At 50.3% G+C, this 15,340-nt stretch overlaps 5 protein-coding genes across 5 annotated transcripts; 3 read left to right on the top strand and 2 right to left on the bottom strand.

Annotated features, from left to right (window-relative positions):
• Positions 1–4,460: 4,460 nt before the first annotated feature.
• BCR38DRAFT_458021 (coproporphyrinogen III oxidase) lies at positions 4,461–5,715 on the top strand (the record flags this gene model as incomplete). Its single annotated transcript, XM_040862109.1, has 2 exons — positions 4,461–4,637; positions 4,699–5,715. 2 exons carry the CDS (start codon positions 4,461–4,463, stop codon positions 5,713–5,715), a joined length of 1,194 nt encoding a protein of 397 aa, XP_040715707.1.
• A 513-nt stretch (positions 5,716–6,228) lies between these two features.
• On the top strand, positions 6,229–7,364 carry BCR38DRAFT_211414 (uncharacterized protein). The gene has a single exon (XM_040854159.1). The coding sequence runs from the start codon at positions 6,403–6,405 to the stop codon at positions 7,288–7,290; it is 888 nt and encodes a 295-aa protein (XP_040715706.1). The 5' UTR covers positions 6,229–6,402; the 3' UTR covers positions 7,291–7,364.
• A 597-nt stretch (positions 7,365–7,961) lies between these two features.
• BCR38DRAFT_343274 (putative proteasome regulatory particle subunit) lies at positions 7,962–9,070 on the bottom strand (the record flags this gene model as incomplete). The annotated part of the gene is made up of 2 exons (XM_040856019.1): positions 7,962–8,555; positions 8,615–9,070. 2 exons carry the CDS (start codon positions 9,068–9,070, stop codon positions 7,962–7,964), a joined length of 1,050 nt encoding a protein of 349 aa, XP_040715705.1.
• Positions 9,071–9,904: 834 nt separating this feature from the next.
• BCR38DRAFT_211274 (adenylate kinase-domain-containing protein) lies at positions 9,905–11,481 on the top strand. Its single transcript, XM_040854158.1, has 4 exons — positions 9,905–10,407; positions 10,510–10,562; positions 10,620–10,774; positions 10,887–11,481. The coding sequence occupies exons 1-4, from the start codon at positions 10,260–10,262 to the stop codon at positions 11,332–11,334; spliced, it is 804 nt and encodes a 267-aa protein (XP_040715704.1). The 5' UTR covers positions 9,905–10,259; the 3' UTR covers positions 11,335–11,481.
• Positions 11,482–12,336: 855 nt separating this feature from the next.
• BCR38DRAFT_343864 (uncharacterized protein) lies at positions 12,337–15,184 on the bottom strand (the record flags this gene model as incomplete). The annotated part of the gene is made up of 5 exons (XM_040856068.1): positions 12,337–12,531; positions 12,764–12,850; positions 13,087–13,397; positions 13,456–13,592; positions 13,668–15,184. The coding sequence occupies 5 exons, from the start codon at positions 15,182–15,184 to the stop codon at positions 12,337–12,339; spliced, it is 2,247 nt and encodes a 748-aa protein (XP_040715703.1).
• Positions 15,185–15,340: the final 156 nt, after the last annotated feature.

Below are 15,340 nucleotides of genomic sequence, written 5' to 3'. Positions count from 1 at the left end.
GAAGCTAAAATATCGCAACCCCTTTAATACTAATAGCCGATCGACTTCCTCCCCTACTACAGGACCCTACTATAGAGTCGACGGCGATAAATACGCTATTTGGTATACTAGTAACTATAAGCGAGGGCTAGACTACTTTAACCCTATTAACTATTAGTATAATCGCAGTTTCAAGTACCCACGGCTCTTATTAATAGTACTTGATGTAACGAAACCTCTAATAGTCTAGCTGCGTAAACCACTAAAGAGTCTGTAAGGGTTTGTGCTAGTAAGTAAGTCCTGCTGCGGAGTCCTTTAGCAATAATATCGGGGAACGACGTATAGATTATAGTGCTCTGGGTAACTGAAGTATTCAAGTAGGGGAACGGGGTATTGAGTCGTTAAGGCAGTTTGCCTCACCAATAACGTCACCCACAGGTCAATGCCCCACACGGGTCTTTGCCCGACTTTTCACGACCTCCCAACCTTTAATCTTAGATAGATCAACAACAACCCCTATTCATCCAAGAAATTAATCAGAATTATTTTCATTATCTGTTTCTACATCTGCCTGACAAGTTCGCGCATTATGTCCAGTTCCTCCGCAAATGCCACAGCGCCTAGCACCCGTTGCCCTCCTCCTTGTAGGACGACTACTTTCACCCTCTTCCTCACTTTCCAAACCCGTATCATCCCTAATAGCCCGTAGAACTTGTGCATCTTCTATATTAAGTGGCCCACCATACTGGATTTGCTTGTTTTGGGTTCTGCGACGTTTGCTTAGCACATGGTTAGTCTCACGAAGCTCTTCGTTCTCGCGACGCAAGATAACATTCTCTTGCATCATTGCATGCGTAGCCTTTGCAATCGAGTCAATTGAATGAATAATATGCGTCGGAGAGCTGTCTTGATGCCTCTGAACGCTATTCTTAATCAACGTTGACTGCGATTCGGCTTCAAGGGTGGTAGTAGGTGTCTTAGAAGTCCAAATAGGGGGTAGGAGTTCTGGGTCGGTAGAGGGTGTACGCGCGACTTCTGCGACATCCAGGGCAGATATAACCCTGTCGGGGTCAAAAGGGACAATTCCAGCTGCTTCGAAACCAGATCTGATGTTTTGTTCAGTAAAAGCAGCGCCAAACGCCTCCAAAAAACCGGCAAGGAAATCCTCCTTCGCAACGTGGGTATGATGCCGTCGCATCAAACCCTCAACAAACACACCGTACGCCCGTTTCAAAACACTAAAAGGCACCAAGTCGAGAGGCTGGAGCTTATGGGACGAGTGGGCAGGCATAGGAAGGGTAATGATGCCATGGTCCTTGCAGTATTGTTCGAAATCCATCGAGTGATGGCTTTCGTGGCCGTCAAGGATCAGGAGGCGTTTGACACCCTTCGTACGATCGCGTGTGTGCAGATCGAAGTGAGCTGCCCAGCTGAGACCGATATCATTCGTTGTCCATCCGTTGTGGGATAGATCAACGACCCAATTGCCCGGTAATGTGGTGTCGCGATACCACGAAGCGAGGTGAACTTTGGCCGCGAAGATGATGTACGGCGGCACCGCCCAGCCTTGGGAATTGGCCGCCTGAATGACAGTAACCCATTCCCTATTGCCTTGCTGGGCTTGCCTAGGCCTTCCACGTCTTTCGGTACTCGTAACGACCATGCCGGTTGAGATCATGCCCATTAAAAAGCCCGTCTCGTCAAAGTTGTAGATATCCTCCGGCTGGATGCCGTGCTTCGCTATTGTGTCCGCAACACGCTTAAAATAACCGCGATACGCGACAGGATCTTCGCAGAATGCCCGCTGGTAATCGATTCGACGATTTAAACGCGTCCGGAGGTCTGGTTGTCGCCGTACGAAGCTCGAGGCCCAGTTCTTGCCGACGGGTGACGCGTCGCGGTCGCGTCGGAGGATATTCGCCATTTCTTCAACGTATCGAAGCCGGGGAGGAAAAGTTCGCGAATATAGCTCAATTACGCGTCGGGTAATCGTATTCTCTTCGGTTTCGGTCATTTTCCGTTTGGACATGTTAGTAATGTGTAATGGTTGTACGCCTTCGTAACGGCGCTTCAATGTCTTATGGTCGACTTTGAAGATTTTACCAAGCTTGTTCCAACTTAGGTGAGGATCGCGTCGTTTAGTTTGGATGGCTAATTGAAGATTAGCTTCACTAGATTTGCGTGCCATGTTGTGGAAGGGAAGAATTGTATAAGTAAAGATGGAAAGTCAAGATTTCTTGAAAAGTTGGGCAAAGACCCGTGTGGGGCAATGACCTGTGGGTGACGTTAGGTTAGATTGATGCTTAGATTGATCACTGAAGTAGAGACTGTCTATCTATGAAATGCCTGGGAGTCCTGTCCCTTATATACCCATCTCTCCTTCACTGATCCCCACTTGGATATGTTCTGTGCCAACATATCCTGTTGGTTGGATATGTTGGATATGTAGCGATCCACATATCCGCCCTTGTAAGTCGCGTGACCCGGTCGGTTCTTTCCTTTCTCCGATGCGGGGTCCCGTGATCATAATGCTTGTATCCACCTGGCCTGCCAACGGGCCTGTAATGTTGGTCTAGGGCCAACGGCTCGTAACACTTGACTTCCTTATAATATAGGCTATATTAGCCGAATACGAGCGATTATTTTTATCTATAGGTAGGATAATAACTTCAAAGCGGTCTAGCCTTAACGCTAACCTCGTAGGTATATGCTAGATACTACGAAGTTAGTATAGGGCCGGCTTAGTAAGCTTAGTGGACCCTCTTTTAGGGACTATAGCGGCTAAGACGGATACAAAAACATACTAGCTAAGTGAATGTAACGAAACCTCTAATAGTCTAGCTGCGTAAACCACTAAAGAGTCTGTAGGGGTTTGTGCTAGTAAGTAAGTCCTGCTGCGGAGTCCTTTAGCAATAATATCGGGGTCTGACGTATGGAGTATCGGGCTCTGGGTAACTGAAGTATTCGAGTAGGGTAACTGGGAATAGAGTCGTCAAGGCAGTTTGCCTCACCAATGGGTTAGATTGATGCTTAGATTGATCACTGAAGTAGAGACTGTCTATCTATGAAATGCCTGGGAGTCCTGTCCCTTATATGCCCATCTCTCCTTCACTGATCCCCACTTGGATATGTTGGTTGTCCAACATATACACCCCTGTTATTTCTTCTAGATCATTTGGATATGTTGGCTGTCCCACATATCCAACATATCCAACATATCCACCCCTGTAGATCACGTGACCTATCGGTCCTTTCCTTCCTCCGATGTGGGGTCCCGTGATCCTAGCGTCTGTATCCACCTAGCCTGCCGACGGGCCTGTAATGTTGGTTCAGGGCCAACGGTTCGTAACAGTGAACCGGATAAGCCTACAGGGGAGGCCGCTACGGAAGCCGCCGGCATACTAGTAGGGTATAGCGCCGCTGAGGTTAGCGATACTCTCATTTCCGGCTAGTTATAGCAACCACCTTAGCAACCAGTCAACCCAACGGTTATTTTGCTTACTAATCAGATTGTCAACCCAACGGAAGGGGGTGGTGAGGTTAGTTGGATTGCCTCGAGGGCTGGTATTATTTAATTGGGCAACAGAAGAGTGTCAGTATTCAACATAAGGGCTATACCTGAACCTGCTATTAAGTACGTTGATAACGGTATCCCGTATGCGTAATTTAGCTGAGACGCCTATAATGGTATGTAGGCCTGAAGTTCAAGAATAGATGGGTAAGTTTTCTTAATAATTGGACGTGTGGTTATGCGGTTATACAGAAAATAGCAGTGGAGATGCATATAGTCGCGTCGCGTCATGGAGTGGGCCATGGAGTGGGCCGTTGAAGGGAGTGGCCGCAGATGGGGTTGGTTGACTTATATGGCACATGCGTTAGATATACTTTACATGATGTCAGTTGACATGCTGCAATGTGAGACAATACTCTGTTATAATACACGGAGAAAAAGATGAGGGCCTTACATTGTCCGTGTAACATCAACATATATACTGGCATTCACGTAATGAGTCTGTACTATTAGACACCTCAATCAACCCCCTCCACAAACACATACACACGCACAAAACGAATAGTCCTATACACACCATGCATAGAATTTTTTCAAGCCGAATAAGCAATTTCAAGACATTTCAGTCACATTGATACGCGACGTTGTCGTTCCTCATAATAACCTGACATATCTACTTTTGGGGGGTAACAACTACCAGCTCCCTGCTTGTAGCCAGCTTCACAGTGCTGTGGTTGACAGTAACACGAGGGGCCGATGGTGCCGGCAGTGGGGCTCGAGTACTTGTACAATATCGGCTAGTGCCGCTGTTGGGAAGCTGAGCTCCAGCAGAGCCGTTTGTTCGTGGAACCATTCAAGCAACATCTGATGCTCAGATGTGCGAGTCAGCCGAGTAAAGGTAGCCGCCTTAAACACTTTATTTAGGCCGCTGTTACCTCCTTTGATCCCGTCGTGCCAATTACTCAGAAGAATGTCTAAAAGGCGTGTATCCCAATTATTGACGCTGCGGTCTCGGCTGCCAGCTGCCCCGCGATGCCAGGCGAGGCCCTTCACATCCGCTGCAAGAAGCAGCAGCGCGCGTCTTACGAATGGGGTTCTCTTGGCGGCTGCTGGAGCTGCTACAGTGTCGGTTCTGACATGTGCTGTGGTGTGTAATCTGCTGCATAGCTTCTGAAACCAAGAAACTCGATTGCTCACTCTGGTCACAGGCAAACCAGAAGCCCCTAAAGCTCGACTCCCGCTCCCTCGCCGATAAGGACGAACGCACGAAGCGCGAAGACGGCGTCACCGAAGAATCGCCAATGCGTCTGCGCATGGAAGAGTTCATTCGCGAGAAACAAAAGGAAATCGTTTTTGCGCTAGAGCAGATCGACGGCAAAGCCTTCCGCTTGGATGAGTGGCAACGGCCCAACGGCGGTGGCGGGCTGTCGTGCGTCTTGCAAGACGGTAGCGTCTTTGAGAAGGCGGGCGTCAATATCAGTGTTGTCTACGGCACGTTGCCCAAGGCTGCAATCGACAAAATGCGCGTCAACCACAAGAACCTGCCTGACGAGGAGCAATTGGACTTCTACGCCCTAGGCTTGAGTATGGTGCTGCACCCGCATAACCCCATGGCGCCCACCGTGCACTTGAACTGCCGATACTTTGAGACCATGAAGCCAGATGGCACATCGCAGGCGTGGTGGTTTGGCGGCGGCAGTGACTTAACCCCAAGCTACCTGTTTGACGAGGATGCAATACACTTCCACAAAACATTGAAGGACGCCTGCGACAAGCATGACAAGGACTATTACCCCAGATTTAAAAAGTGGTGCGACGAATATTTCTGCAACAAACACCGGGGCGAGGCTCGAGGCATCGGCGGGATCTTCTTCGACGACCTGGATGAGACGGTGGTAGATGCTGAAAATGGATTTGCCTTTATCAAAGAAGTCTTGAACAGCTTCTTGCCCTCTTACCTGCCCATCATCGAGAAGCGTAAGGATATGCCATTCACACCTACGGAGAAGGAGTGGCAGCAAATAAGGAGAGGCCGGTATGTTGAGTTCAACTTGGTCCACGACAGAGGCACAGCTTTTGGGCTCAATGTGCCGGGGTCGAGAGTCGAGAGCATCCTTATTAGCTTGCCTCTTACGGCTCAATGGAGATATATGCATGAAGCCGACCCCAAGAGTCGAGAACAGAGACTTGTCGAAGTTCTACAGAACCCCAAGGAATGGGTGTAAAAACGGAATGCCGTGTAGCGTAACGTGTAAAACGAAAGAAGAAAAAGAATAGCGTATGGATTGGAAAAGAAAACTTACAAATCATTATATCAACGTCAATCCCTTACATTCACGGTCTTGCTGAAAATCAACTTGAACATCGGAGCAAGTGTCAGAATGGAAAGAACTACCTTTAGCAACAACATGCAGTCTGCAAAACAGGGAGTCAGTAATCATAACTGCCGCAGGAAATGGCACATAGTTGCCTGTAACGTACGTCGGGGAAAGACGTAATTTCCTATAACGGCGACCAAAGATTTTGGCTCGACGCGAAAAGAGCTTCAGAACTCTTCGTTGCATCAGTCAACTCGAACATGCCAATCGATATTCTGCGGTCCCCACACGACTTTTGTTACACCCATGTAGACCTTGACCAAACAAGCCTTGTATTCCCATTTACTATGATCATTCTAGCCTGGCTTAAAATAGATCGACGAACCCTCACGGGTCGTCTCTGGGTGGCAGTATTTGTCTATTCACTGGCCAAAATGTTGATTCTCCAGCACTTTGACATGAGTAACTCATCGATTGCGACTGACAGATTGACCAGTGCCTGGAATCCGGATGTCGAGCAGCCCACCAAAAGCATTCTACTGTCGGTCGGTCTTGTGGGCTTCTGGCTCTCTACCATCTACCAATGGGGCGTGAATGTGTTCGATCCGAGAGCCTGGCGAGGACTGTGACAGTTTCCTCATCCGGCTACAGTGTGGTCACACGAATTCACACTTTTATGAACTATCCTCATCCATGCGAAGACAGCCTACCAAACAACCACGCGACATCCAACACTCTAGGGTTCCAGAACTTGAAACATCTGAAGGCAGCATAACCCCAATGGCAGACCCTCTTCTAACGTCAAGAGAACTCCTGACTAGTCTTCTCAGCATCTTGTCACAATCTGTCATGATTCCCACACCGGCATCCACAACCCCCCCAACAAGCTCCCTCAAACTCCTGCCGCCTTCAGCCAGACCCGTTCTGTCAACTCTTCATGTTATTTATCCCAGTCTCATTCTACCCGCCCTCGACCTCTTGGATCGTCACCTGGTGACGCGGGTTCTCGTGCTCGACCCTCCCTCCGCGTCGGATGAAGCAGCGCAGGCCCAACTGGATGCCTCCGCAGCTACTTTCCATCTCGTGCGCTCAGCACGACAACGGCGGCGTGGCCGCGACAGTAACCGCGAGGAAATAGCAGGTCCAACCTACGTGGTCCGAACCGTGGCTTGGAACTGTTCATGCGCAGCCTTTGCATTCTCTGCATTCACCTCTGAGTCGAACCATGGGGGTTACGTGATCCAGGGCAAAGACGACGTCATATCCGGCACAGGGCTGTGTGAGACGGGATGGGAGTTTGGAGGTTTGAGTTCTGACGGACAAAATGAAAAACTGCAAGGCGGGAAGGGCAGCGCCGGGGTGCCTTGCTGTAAGCATCTGCTGGCTTGTGTCCTAGCGGAGCGATGGGGTGTCCTCGGGCAGCATGTCGACGAAAGGCACGTTAGTAAAGAAGAGGGTGGCGGATTTATTGCAGGTGTTTGATCAGCGAGTACTGGAAACGCAGCGCACTTCAATACCAGGTGGTCTTATGAGCATGAGAGTGGACTCTCGATCATCGACTATTTCATCAGAATCGATACTCGTACATACCTGTTTCTATCTTCACGATACAATTTGCAGGCAGATACTCTAGGAAACACAAACTGACCCGCAACAGGTTATGGTGATGCTGCGCCGCCTCAGATACCGTTTATGCTTATTTTGACGTTCGAAGGATGGGAGGTAGAGCGCACAATCAACATTCTCCTCCGCTACCACGTTGGTTGCCATAGACGTGCCGGTGTGTGAGCAGGTATACTGCGTTGCCAGGAGCAGATGTGGCATAATAGTGACGCTATTGCACTACCAACAAATGGAAAAAGGAGCTGGAAATCATCCTGATGCGCATGTCAATGTCTCGTAAAGCCGCATAGTGAGCTAGTTGTAGTAATCGGGTCAACAAGAGAACAAGACTTGGGAGGATCACGAACAAATAAAGCACGCAGTCATAAATCGACGCTCAAAACGAAGCTCGTAGCTTAAGAACGGCCAACGTCTATCAAGTTTTAGCGCGATGCCCTGCCTGACCCGTAATGTGGTATCAGGATATTGTACAATGTCATTAGACGCCAACTCGGGTCCAAACGCCGCGCCTCCGCCCATCATGATAACTACTATTTCTTCTTTTCCTTGTCGCCACCCTTCTCAGACGGCTCGCCATTAACCCCATTGACGCTGGTCTCCTTCTTGTCCTTTTCCTTATCTGCTGCTGCCGCCGCCGCCGCTTCCTCTTTCTTGGCCTCCTTCTCCTCTTGTTGTTGCCGGTTCTGGATCTTGTTCTCGATCAGGTCGTGGAATGCTGTGATGGCACGGATCAGACTGCTGAGGTAGATGGCCAGCAGCTGGTCGTTGGTCTTCACGCTCATGGCATATGACAGCTCGCCTGTGTTGCCGGCCTTGCCGTCGCTTCCAGGTTTGGGCGTTGAGAGGTTGGGGAGTAGGTTGAAGATGTCTTGGAGGTTACCGAGCACGGCGTGGTTGACAGGTAGTTGGCCATCTTGGACCTTCTGGAGGTAGGTTTGGATTTCACGCAAACGTAAGTGTAGGCCTTGTAGAGACTGGAGCTGGTTTGTAATACGAGTGGATAGAGTACCGATGGCGACGTCGCGGATGTCGCGAAGTAGGTGCTCGACTCCGATCTCTTCGGCCTCCTCTGCCTCAATCGTGGACGGGGTATGTACGAAGGTCTTGGATGTTGTGGTGCCGTCCTATGAAGTAGCATGGTTAGTAATGCGTTATGCTGATTGCCATGACGCAGCCCACTCACATCCTTGATCTCCTCTACTGCGAAGTAAGCGTCGGTGGGCACACCCGACTCCTTGGGCTGCACATCAATAATGACTAGCAGAGGATTCGGGGTGTAGCGCTTGAATAGCTCGTTGATCTCGAGATCGGAGGCGCGCAACTTGGGGCCGGAGTGATACCAGCCTATTAACTTCTCGCGGGCGTTGACCTTCTTGAACATGTCGTTCATGTTCTCGACGTAGTTGTGGTCGAGGAACCAGACGGACGGGTCATCGTTGTCCTCCTCAAACGGCACCGCAAAGCTGTTGGATACCCGCACGTTGTTGCCATCATTCTGGCCCAGAAGTACACCGACAACGCGCTTCCTTGTGCCCTTTGCGGCGCGGTTGTAGTGGTCTACGACAGAGAGGAGGACGAGGGGTGCGACGGTGACATTTCTCGAGACGAAAGACAAGGTTTCGGCGGTCGTGGCAGGCATCGTGTTATCGTCCTTCGTCGCAATGTCAATATGAGCTGTGGGTATATTGTATGGTGGTAGCTTGACAACGAAAGGAAGGAACGGAGTTGGCGATGGTACGTTTAAGGTGGGTGAGAGACGGGAAGGCTGATTGTCAACCTTGGAATCCAGCGCCGTTGCAACTGTCGTAGGTGAGGCTGCCTTCTGCGAAATCGACAGGGGTCTACACATCTTTAGTGCCTGATTGGTCTAGCTTGGCTTGGAAGCACGGGCATTGAGGCTCCAAGGGTCTTGAACGGACATGCAATTTTGATTGTTCACTGCTTGACAATTCACACTTGCGAACATTATTAAATACTTTGTTTGTGTTAGCAAGAGGCCAGGTCACTTGATTAAACCTGAGAGGTTCCTTAAAAGCGTCGTACTCTCTCATTAACTCATGCGAATTTCCTGGGCTGGGAGAGAATTTCAGCATCTAGAATGAAGTTTATAGCCAGTGTACATTGAACATACAAGTATGCGATTCTTACAGCTCTAGGTTATCTTGTTCACCACTACACCTTAGAGAACCTCTTATTTCGAGATAAATACTGAAGATACTTGAGTGGCCAACTTGGAAGACTTGTCAACTCGATCGGATGGCTCTGCCAGGTCAATTGCCGGAGCTCGAGGAGAGCGGCAAACGCGATAGCTAGAGTACCTTCACGTGCGTAGTCCATAATCTCAGCGTTCCCTACAGGCCTTATTTCTGTGAAATACATTGGGAATTACTACGACCTCAAGAATTTGTAATCCTTCAGATCTCCAGGACTTAATACAGACCATATTCGGCCGCGTTCCATTCCAAATACCTCTAACCAAATAAGCCAGGTACTTGACCAAGCCAGCAATAAATGCTCGAATAAGCGTTGAATTGTTAGCCGAGCTCCGACCGGGCTTGGCTTTTTTTTCCCAACGTAAGTTACAAGGTACGAAGGTGCAAGCTGCTGCTCTGTAACTCGACGGTTCCCTGCACAAGCATCCAACTGCGCGCTGGCCTCCGCCAAACTTCGGAACTCCCAGTCCAAACTTCGGAGCTCCCAAGTTTCTCAATTGCTCTTGTGAATTTCTACCTCTCTTCCCGCGCCATTTTCTCTCCTACTCCCTTTCGCCCTCCCCAAATCCTTCCCTTGGTCAGGTGTTGTCTTCCAACTCTCAAAAAATCCACACCATGGGTGTTCTTGACCACGAAGTACAAAGGCTACAGGACATCGTGTCCGGGCTGGAGCACCGCATAGAGAAACTCGAGCAGCGCCAAACGGGCGAGACCAAGCCCACTGAAGGCGTGCGCATGATCCTCATGGGGCCTCCCGGTGCCGGTACGTACAGGGGGGCAGCTTCAGGGCATCAATTGGTCCAGACAATCCCAACAGTTCACGACCAAGAGGAAGCAGTGTGCTAACTTGGAGTGCCCAATCTAGGAAAGGGAACACAAGCGCCCAAGATCAAGGACAAGTTCTCATGCTGCCATTTGGTATGTGTCCGAAGCGCAAGCACCGTTGCGACGAAAACTCACTGACTAGATGCACAGGCGACGGGTGACATGCTCCGATCTCAGATAGCCAAGAAGACGACCCTCGGTCGTGAAGCTAAGAAGATCATGGATGCTGGAGGCCTGGTCAGCGACGACATTGTTATTGGCATGATCAAGGAGGAGCTCGAAAACAACAAGGAGTGCAAGGGCGGGTACGTGTCACCACCAAACCACCTGGCACCAAACACAGGGGCCACTGTCTATGAGCTTGCCATATGTCATTATTTGTCTTGGCCTGTAACCAAGCTAATCAAACGGCAACAGCTTCATTCTCGACGGTTTCCCCCGCACCATCCCTCAAGCCGAGGCCCTAGATAAGATGCTTGAGGCCAAGAACTCGAAACTGCAGCACGCAGTTGAGTTGCAGATCGACGACGCCCTCCTCGTTGCGCGTATCACTGGCCGCCTGATCCACCCGGCGTCCGGCCGCAGCTACCACAGCACTTTCAACCCCCCCAAGGACTACATGAAAGACGATGTGACGGGCGAGCCGCTCATCCAGCGGTCTGATGATAATGCCGAGGCTCTCAAGAAGCGCCTTCTCACCTACCACGCCCAGACCAGTCCCGTCGTCGGATACTACAAGAATACAGGCATCTGGAAGGGTATCGATGCCAGCCAGGAGCCCGGCCAGGTGTGGAAGAGCCTGTTGAACATTTTCGATGGCGACAAGAAGAAGAGCAGCATTTTGAGCAAACTGACTGGCCAATGATCCCCGCCACAGCAACTCCAGGAAATATGTCTTGGACTACTTCCGGGCAACCGGTATGATATCGGTCAGCGATTGATACGGATTCTGGAAGGGCAGGTGTCTGGCGAATTCCGCCTGGGCGCCCTAGAGGAAAAGGATGAATCCTAGATGAATGAATCAATGAGCTATCTGTATCATACGAAATTGTTCAAGGCCCCTTGTATTTACAATGTCACTAATTAGGCCTCCAAAAAGTTTGAATTTAGTGTGGCATTGCCCCTATAACCCATAGGTATTCAGTTAGCAGTCCCTCCGTAATAAGTATGCTGACTCATCACATTTACATCAGCGTTGTCCAACAAATTGTCTGGATGTGGGTATTATACAAGTTGACCCAGATGTTGCTGAGATTGGCCATGGAAGGACACCACAAGATTGTGTCAACAGAAAGCACTCGAATGTTGACATACGCGCAGATAGGTGCCAGCCCTATACTATGGACTGTTGATCGCATACAGAAAACAAAATACCTCCCAAGCAGAAAGGGGTATAAGTCTAAGGGCGTCCTTCTCCCACTAAACTTGGTCAAGACACCCAAGTAACTTTGCCTCCTCCCATGCTCACCTGATACCAGGCTCCATAATCACTCTATTTGGTTAGCCGGCTTTATCCTCCTCAATACGTCATGTCGTACGTCATTGTGTTGGGTTTGTAGGGTATATAAAGATGTTCGCTCTACAGTTAAAGCATAAAGCGCCAGTAAGACCGTGAATGGTGCAAGAAGCAAAAAGCCACCTGAAAACCTGGTAAGATGGTCCCGCCACTACGCACCCGCTAGGTCTCTCATTCAAGTTGCCCGCGCTTGCGGATACACCAGTTCCTTGTTGTTGATTCGATAGTAGGTTGTGGGGCAGTCCCGCCGATGTCAAGCCTGAAGTTCCTACCTTCTTGGCGTAGCTACCAAGTTCATGCTCGGTCAGTACTTTTCGCCCAACATGAGCAAAGATAAGGAGCCACTTTGGGTCAGTGTTGCCAAAGGAGCGGGTGGATCTCACCGTTGACCATTTGCCTCTGTTTGTTGAGCCAGCTCTTAGGCGCATCGTTCCGCCTCTGCAGCACGACGTGGTTGCTCTGCAGCCGGTTTGACAAATCATACCAAGCACTCGCGATCATCGCGTTCTCGCGCTGGAGATTCTTGATGATTTGATCTTGATGTATCTATTTTCGAGGTGTTGTCAGCTTCTCGTACGAGGTCATTGCGCCCAAAATGGCCAGTCATCAAAAGGAGTGAGCACACATATCCGTGTGTTCATCCTGCATGTTAATGTAACATGAAAATAATATGAGCATCTAGGAGAAGGCATGCCTTGTTGGGGTGAGAATAAAACTTTTCGGGCACCGAAGGTCGGTTGATCTCAAGACAGCGAGAAGTTGAACAAACATGACATACTTTCTGTGCATCACCGGCAGTACCGTCACGAACGGCCTTGAGCATTTTGTCGAGCTCGTGGCGACTCTGTTCGGATTTTTCCAGTTGCTGTTCGGGTTCAAGTTAGTTAGTTAACCACTCCCAAACATAGGTCTGGCGAAATATAAAATGAAGTGCTAGAAGAGCGTGATGCGGATCATGTCCTAGCCGTAAACCAGTTGACCTAGCCGGCTTAGATTCTGACGCCATTGCATAAGACCGGCCAGTCTTGGGTTCCGGGATCCTGAGGAGCATGGCGACGCAATGATATTCGTGGGACTCAATGATATAAAGGAACCACTCACCTCACTCAGCTTCTTGTAACGAGCGCGCAGCTTCTCCATCTTCTCGGTAGTCTTGACCACATTCGGGTCGACGTACTGGCCATCTGCAGCCTTCTGCAGCTCCGCAGTGGCTGTCTCATTGTCCTTACGCAACTTATCCTTTTCGATGAAGGCCGTAACCAACTGCTCTAGCTTAGAGTCGAAGTTGGACTTTAGGTCCTTATAGCTACGGCGCAGTGCGTCAAGCTCGGAGCGCAACGAGACAGCCAGCATGCCGTCCGCCTGTTTGAGCTCGGCAAGGACGTCTTGTCCGCCTTTCGTGAGAGCTTCGACTGTCCTCAACGTCAACATCATCTTCACGGAGTGCTTAGTTCGAGTACAAAATCTTACGGTCGCTACGAGCTTCGAGCACGTCACGCTCTTTGTCCTTGATCTCAGCCTGGGCGGCTTCAAGTTCACGTGCTAGCTGGTTGGCGCGGTTCTCCTCAGTAAGCATCTGCTTCTGCATATTGGAGTAGGCATCGTTCCTGATAAAAGCCGGTGTTGTCAGTACGTTTGACTCGCTATTGACATGGAAAGGAGCTTGAAGAGATTTGACCAACCCTTCATCACTCATGTTGTTAATGAGTGCACTCAAAGAATGTTCCCCGACTGTGTGCTTCTCGAAGAGCTCGTTGAATTTGTCCTGCAAAGCCCTGCGCGACTCCCGTTCGTTCTCGATTTCTTGGAGGAGTTGGCCCTTCTCCGTCTCGGTGCCGATACTGCTCTTGAGAAGCGCGATCTCGGCTTGGAGGCGGGATACCTCGAGATCTTTTAAGGACGGCTCATTCGTGTCGCGGAGCTCGTCCTCGAGACTTAGAGTCTGGTGCGCAGGAGCCGAGGGCGTACCTGGCGCGGACAGCAAGTTCTTCTCCTGTAGCTCTCTGATGAGCTCCTCGTCGTGTTTGGCCCTCACATCCAAGGATTCGATCTGCCTCTGCAACCTCTGGTTCTCCAGCGTCCAGGCAGTCTTCTGATCGCGGTACTCATGTACCTGAACCTCGTAGGCATGTATTTTCTGCGCATACGAGTCACTCTCGGCCCTGTATTGCGCGATGACCTTCTCTGCATTAATGAACTGCATCTGTGACTCGTAAAACTCGTTCTTCTCCTTTCGGAGATCAACGATCTCTTTTTCCAGGCCGGTGAGTTTCTCCAGCTTTTGCTTGAGATGAGCGGCAGCGTTTGCCTTCTTGCTCAGAACATCGTTCTGCATCCTCAATTCCTGGTTCTCGTCCTTGAGTATGGTGAGCTCATTTACTTCGGCCTCGAGCTTTACTGCCACCTGTTTGACTCGATGCAGTTCTAGGTTGGTGTCGTGCAGTTGTGCCTCGAGTTGGTCAATGAGGTCGATCTTCTCCTTCAACTCCTTTCTCAGACCAGCTTGTTGCTCGGAGCCAAGCATGCTACTTTCCACCAATGTTGCTAGATCATCCTTCTCTTGTTGCAGCATGCGCTGGCGTTCAACAAGCTCGGCATGGTTTTCGAGCAGGCGGTCATACTGAGTCTTGTAGTCGGCGCCCTGCCGTTTGACGTGTTCATATTCGCGACGAAGCCGGACGATCTCTGCCTCCCTGGCAAGCTCGTCATCGTGCCCGCTGGATGCTTGATTAGACTCGGACGGTGTATCTTTGGCACGTGTAATCTTATCCTGGGCCTCTTTCAGGATTGACCACAAATGATGAATGGTCTGAGCATCTTGGGGTGCTGACTGCATGTGTTGCAGTAAGCTCCTAGACAGGTCCTTGTCTGCCAAATTGACGCTCGCTACGAGGAAAGCGGCCAGGATCTGTGACATGCCCTCATTCTGGGGCTCTTTGTCCAGGGCTTGGAAATTGATGTCGTTGATCAACATCTCGACGTCGGCGCAATGGGTCCGCACCAGGCTTCTCAGGGCTAAATGAATAACGTGCAGGTTCCGCCTCCTATTCTCGACAGGCCGAGTGTTTGCGAGGTTTGCTTGCAGCTCAGAGGGGTTGTACTGATCGTCGAGGATCTCGAGGAGGTCGGAGAAGACGGCGCCGTCGTAAAGGTCCTCGGTTCGCTCGGGGCCTGGCCTTTGCTTCCCGTCTGCGATCATTCGCCTGGCCCAGACCAGCAAGGCATCTTGCCGCTCCTTGGGAAATTTAATGCGTGGCATCCTCAGAGTGAGATGTCGCAATGGCTGATGGCTGGTAGATGTAGGACGTGTGTAGGCGAAGGACTGCTATGTATCCGTAGGTTTGGTACGCAAGTG

This window comes from Pseudomassariella vexata (assembly GCF_002105095.1).
Source record: "Pseudomassariella vexata strain CBS 129021 chromosome Unknown BCR38scaffold_7, whole genome shotgun sequence".
Taxonomy (NCBI): Eukaryota; Fungi; Ascomycota; class Sordariomycetes; order Amphisphaeriales; family Pseudomassariaceae; genus Pseudomassariella; species Pseudomassariella vexata.
This window is presented reverse-complemented; position numbering and strand designations above follow the sequence as displayed.

Excerpts from the sequence above, each read along its gene's own strand:
- BCR38DRAFT_211414 (XM_040854159.1), top strand. The coding sequence starts at position 6,403 with ATGTGTTCGATCCGAGAGCCTGGCGAGGACTGTGACAGTTTCCTCATC.
- BCR38DRAFT_211274 (XM_040854158.1), top strand. The coding sequence starts at position 10,260 with ATGGGTGTTCTTGACCACGAAGTACAAAGGCTACAGGACATCGTGTCC. Across the intron at positions 10,563-10,619 it reads AGTTCTCATGCTGCCATTTG|GCGACGGGTGACATGCTCCG; the intron begins GTATGTGTCCGA and ends CTAGATGCACAG. Across the intron at positions 10,775-10,886 it reads AACAAGGAGTGCAAGGGCGG|CTTCATTCTCGACGGTTTCC; the intron begins GTACGTGTCACC and ends AAACGGCAACAG.